The sequence below is a fragment of the Akebia trifoliata genome, chromosome 10 (assembly GCF_017979445.1).
Source record: "Akebia trifoliata isolate Shusen 1 chromosome 10, ASM1797944v1, whole genome shotgun sequence".
NCBI lineage: Eukaryota > Viridiplantae > Streptophyta > Magnoliopsida > Ranunculales > Lardizabalaceae > Akebia > Akebia trifoliata.
In genome coordinates, this window is record NC_141384.1 from 23600408 (window position 1) to 23605937 (window position 5530).

At 40.3% G+C, this 5530-nt stretch overlaps 1 protein-coding gene across 1 annotated transcript; it reads right to left on the minus strand.

Moving 5' to 3' along the window:
• Nucleotides 1-353: 353 nt before the first annotated feature.
• On the minus strand, nucleotides 354-5147 carry LOC147393346 (bZIP domain class transcription factor (DUF630 and DUF632)). Its single transcript, XM_086455886.1, has 4 exons — nucleotides 4053-5147; nucleotides 3603-3787; nucleotides 2414-2637; nucleotides 354-1552 (listed from the first exon to the last, which is right to left on the minus strand). Exons 1-4 carry the CDS (start codon nucleotides 5089-5091, stop codon nucleotides 748-750), a joined length of 2253 nt encoding a protein of 750 aa, XP_086312012.1. The 5' UTR covers nucleotides 5092-5147; the 3' UTR covers nucleotides 354-747.
• Between the last annotated feature and the right edge of the window lie 383 nt (nucleotides 5148-5530).

Below are 5530 nucleotides of genomic sequence, written 5' to 3' on the forward strand. Positions count from 1 at the left end.
CAGGTCCCCCCCATTTATGCTAAGTCTCTATCTTAGCTGTAAAGCTCCATTCTCCAGTCTCAAATTATCCTTCACTTATGATTCCATGCATGAGGAGATGGAGCATCTTATCATGATGTCTTCATCAATCATTTTGACATCCATCTATGCTTACTCTACTACTAAAGAAACAAATATGAATGTGGCCCACCATCCAAATCTCAAGCATCATAGCCTTCATATCAAGATCTCTATTTTAACTTTACTAAAACAAGGTATTAGAGAACACCCCTAAGTAGATGCAAATCTTTCAATGAGAAAAAGCAAATCACACCCCTTAGAGTCATGGTATTAGAGGTAAAATGATAACAACATTCCAAAAAAATATTAATTTTAACGAAGGAGAAATGATTAATATAATCTACAAATTCAATTTGAGATCACTATACAGAATTTATAATACCTCTCTACCATAACGTTTAGAAACACAAGAGTTCAACTCCTCCTTTATTGTAACCCTCAAGTCTTAAACATGGCATACGTATGAAAAAGCCAGCTTCTGGCACAACATTCTAAGCAATTTCCTGTACAGAGACATTCCCTTCCCCGTTCTCAAAAAAGAAGATAAAAGGGCAAAATTCCATATATCTACAATAAAAATAAAAATAAAAACACAAAAACCCAAAAGAGCCCCAACTAAAAATATCATAACCCTTGCTAATTTTAATTTTTATCAAAATAAAATACAGGAAGATAACTCTAATTTATTCACTTAATAGAGTACGAACGAGTACACACACCTTCGAGTGCATCCATGAACAAGCTCGAGAACCCAGTCATGGCCTGGAACACACCAGGCAAACCAGTCTGTATGTTATTCAGTGTCATTGCCCTTGTAACCTCGACTGCCTTGGCGTGCCTTGACATCTCTTCCTCCACTCGTCTCTGGCATCCTGCAAGCTCCTGCTTCTTCTCTACGAGTGGATCTCTTGCGTCCAATCCTTGCCCACCATCAGACCCACCACTCGGAAGCCCAACACCGACCATTGAGTATGAGTGATAGAACTTCTTCTCGATATTACGAAGTGCTGAAGACTTCTTCTCGAGCTCCTTTGAGATGGTCTCTGCCTTCTTCTTGATCTTGAGCTCCTCTGACTGCTTCACGGAGATGACATGGACGACATTAACAAAGCTCTTAATGGCCTCAGATGCAACAGTGTCGGGGAGGCGATCTAGGGCATGTTTCCACTCGTCTAAGAAGGTATAGAGTTCTGAAGAGGATTGGCCAGCAAGAGAGGGATCTTTGGTACCAGTGGTGCCGTCATTGACCGGATGGAGGGTGAGCTTGAGCCAACCATGAAGGGACCGAACATATTCACGTTGGTATTTTATGAGGCGGCAGAAACTGGAGTGCCAGTCAGAGACTGTAGATTCAAGTTGGCGGGTTGCATGGCGGTGGAGGTCAGATGTTGACTCTCCATTAGAAGCACGGTGCACAAGACCCCGGACTTGTTGAATAATGTGATTCTGAACCTCATGGAATTGGTTCATTGATCTCCACATGTACATGAACCTGCAGGAAACATTTTAGGAAAATAAAGGGTTTATATACAACAACCATTCAGGGGAAAAAAAAACAACAATAATCAAGCCTTGTCCCACATTGGCCCTTGTAAATGAATATCGAAGAGTGATTTATGATAAACTTCAGAATGCTGTACTAGCCAACCAAATCCATCCAAACCATCACATGTATCTGATTTTTGAGACAATCCAACAGAGAGGATCCCATAAGAGTTAAGGCCTATGGGATGATTTTCTTCCCAATGCTAATGAACATTCAATACGTGCACTTTCAAATGAACATGCCATGATAGGCACCTACACCAACTGCAAGTATAAATGGGGAGAAGCATACAATATAGAGGTGCACTGCACCATTACTTAATTCCTCACCTAACCATTGCCAATGGTTGGTAACCATACCAGACCATATTTATTGGGGCATTGATTTATAGTAATTTAGCAATGTAATTCAGATAAAATGTATCAAATTCTCATGATTTAACTATGTGCTAAGTAGGATTCTGGGTACCACCCATGAAATGTGACTTATATGTTGTGCAATAGAAGGGTCATGATTAAATTTCAGCTTCACCCACAAAAGGAGCAAAACTGACATAAAAAAGAGAGAATAAAATTTAATAAGATTAGTTATGTACATATATACTGTAATCTGTGACATGCAGTCCTCACTCCTAAATGTCGAATCAATAGGACATCACACTTCCTACATGAACCATATCATAACTTTCTCACACTCCCCCATAGAATCTGCACTTCAAAACCCACCTTCACTTACTAATTTCTAACCACTAACACGCTTGCTTATAAAAAATAAAAACAAAATAATTACGAAGAGAAATTGTTTTACCCATGACAGAGCTCGACAAGCTGTGGGGCGAGTTCTGTATCTCTAACATGGATGATAGCAGAGGAGGTAGTGGAGACAGCCTGAGACGCAACGACAATCAGTGACTGTAGTCTCTTTATGGATGCCTTCGTTTTGTCCAACTTGGTTTCCTCCTCTCCTCTGTATTCCTGACTTTGCAATGATGACAACTTCTTCTCATGCTCAATATTCGCCCCCTCTCTAGCCTACAAAAGATCAATCAATTCGGTGCACATTAGCAAATGCTTTTCATAATACTTCAAATTTTACCAAAATTTGCACAAACCACTGAATCTTCCAAGCAATGCTGACGATTACCCATTGACCAATTATGGTATTTTCGTGATTTCAGTGTGATCTAAGGGTGATTTTTGTCTTTTCCAATAAACATGTTAAAGACAAAATTAACCGATATTTATAGGTGTTCTGTCCTAATCAGACTGGAAGGCCAAATCTCCCAAGATGATGAGATACAAGAAATAGCTATTTATTCAACTCATCATCTCGCCAGATGTCAGCTCAATTGGTGGCTCAGAGTGGGCCCACAATCCATCCCCTGCTCTAATTGGTAAAGAAGTAAAAAAGACCGCAGCAGAATAATCCTGAATGTTGAGGTCATTATAAAAAATGACAAGGGCATTTCAGTCATTTAAGCCAGAAACTGAATAAAACAAAATACAACCAACCAATTATCACACCAAGATTTTTAGTGGAAAAATTATAACCAACAAAGTCACAATAATATCCCACATTAGCCTAGAATCCATAAGGGCATTTGGGAGAACTCGAATTATAAAAAGAGCTAAAAGAATAAGGGGTATTTGCATCATTTTACAAACATGCTGACCTCTTACGCTATTAATGTTGATGTATAAAGGACATTTTGGTAATTTGGTGTTCCTAATTTACAACATTAAAGCTAGATTAATTGAAATCAAAGATCGGAAAAAACCAAATAACATGCTCGTTAGCCTAGAATCAATTGAGGCATTTCGGTGAACTCAAATAATAAAACGAGCTAAAAGAATAGGGGTATTTTCGTCATTTTACAAACATCCTGACCTCTTACGCAATTAATGTTGATGTCTGATAGAGGACATTTTGGTAATTTGGTGTTCCTAATTTACAAAATTACAGCTAGATTAATTGAGATCAAAGATCAGAAAATTACCTTAACTTCATCGTAAAGCTTCTTCTCCCATTCCAAGAGCCGCTCCAACGTCGAACAATGGCTCTTAGGACCGCCCGGTTCAGTGAGCGAACCGGCGTCGAGCCGGTACTTGATCTCCAATGGAGGCTTTGAAGTCCATGTAGAGCTCAGATTACTAAAAACACTGCTCGAATGATACACAGTTTCTGTAAAAGAAAAAATCCCCAAAAAGATTGAGATTTCAAACCAAATTCAAAAAACCCTAAAAAAAGATGTAAGCTTTAATAAAATTCCAGTAAGATTTTGGTTCAGATTACTGAAAACACTGTTAGAATTATACAGTCTCTCTAAAAAAAAGGGAGAATATCCCAAAAAGATTGAAATTTCAAACAAAATTGAAAAAAAAAAACCCTAACAGACACAAACTTCGATAAATTCTAGTAAAATTTTGGTTCAAAACTTCGAACTTACTCTTCAACTGCCGAAAACTTCGATCGAGCTGAGCTCGACTGATCTCAAGTAGATCCGAGACCGATTGACCAGCATCAGCCGCCTTCTCAAAATACTCATTAATCGACGCTGCGATCTCAGCCAGATTTCGATGCCGAACCACCATTTTCATGTCCGACATTTCGTTAGTGCTCGCATTCCAACTAACAGAAGATCCAGCCTCATCTGATTTCTCGAATTTCTCCATAGGAGGAAGATTCGACTTCGATCCAATTCCAGACTCATTGTGAATAGAGGATCCAAAATTCGATCTACTTCCAATCTCAGATCTCAAATCTCGATCTCGATCTTCTTCTCCATTGCCAGATTTGGTATCAGAGCTCGAAGTACTATAATGGTCATCCCAATCGCTGCAATGGACTTCTTCTCTCTCCGTCCCTTCTTCTTCTCCCTCGTAATCGTGATCCAGGTGATGGTCCTGGTCGGAGAGGTGGTCGGATTCTTTGGGTCGCCGGTAAAAGTCAGAACCCGGTGGTGAAGGAGGGTAAAAATTCTCCCAATCCCAAGCTGAGGATGATTGAGAAGGAGTACTTGCGAAAGTCGAATTTGAGGGAAAATTGGTTGGAAAATTGTATTTTGAAGAGGGTTTATTTGAGGGGCGAAGAGGAGAGGGAGATAGACTTGATTCAGAGAGGATATGAGGGAGTTTTGGTCTTGCGATGGTGGGCGAAGGAGGAGAGAAGTATTCTGGTGGTGGAGGAGGGGGATGAAGAGAGGGAGAGGGAGAGGGAGGACGAGGAGGTGGAGGAGGAGGAGGACGGTAAGAGACAGAGGATGGGTTGCGGAGGAGAATGGAGGGGCTTTGGTCAGATACAGAGAGGGGTTCGCCAGTGGAGAATTCTAAGAGAGCAGAGCCAGTGAGGCGGAGAGAGCGGAGATAGTCAGAGTGAGCGGCGGAGAGATGGTGGCGAGCAAAGACAGCTTCTTTCATGAGGCGGCGCCGATCCTTGCACCGCCTCACTGTGTCTTCGTTGTCTAGTTTAGATGCTGCGCAACCCATTGTGGCGGGTGTGGGTGTGGGTGTGGGTGTGTATGTGCCTGTGTGGGGTGTGTGAGTGTGAAAGAGAGAGAGGTTATATATTATCGATGCCTTTCGTTGCGTATTTGGGTTTTTTCCCCGTATCAGTCTAAATACACTCTGGTTACTGGTAAGTACTAACGAACATACTTAAAACTCGGTTAACGAAGAGTTGACTCATTACGAATCGACCCAATAACTCTGACAACTCAAAGAATCGGCCCACTTATTGATTTTATTTGAATTTTTTTTTTTGTTGAAAAATTCTGAAATGACAGAAAGAATTTATTGCAATTCTCATAAATTTGACATGGGATATGCACGTAATCATAGATGTGTTTTCTCGCAATACGAGTAAAAATCATAGAATTGTGATATTCACAATAAATCCTGTGTCAACGTAATACGACTCTTTTTTTTT

Coding starts and splice junctions, on each gene's coding strand:
- LOC147393346 (XM_086455886.1), bottom strand. CDS start 5,091: ATGGGTTGCGCAGCATCTAAACTAGACAACGAAGACACAGTGAGGCGG. Junction 3,788..4,052: donor AAGTTTTCGGCAGTTGAAGA/GTAAGTTCGAAG, acceptor TTTCTTTTACAG/AAACTGTGTATCATTCGAGC. Junction 1,553..2,413: donor CTTGTCGAGCTCTGTCATGG/GTAAAACAATTT, acceptor TGTTTCCTGCAG/GTTCATGTACATGTGGAGAT.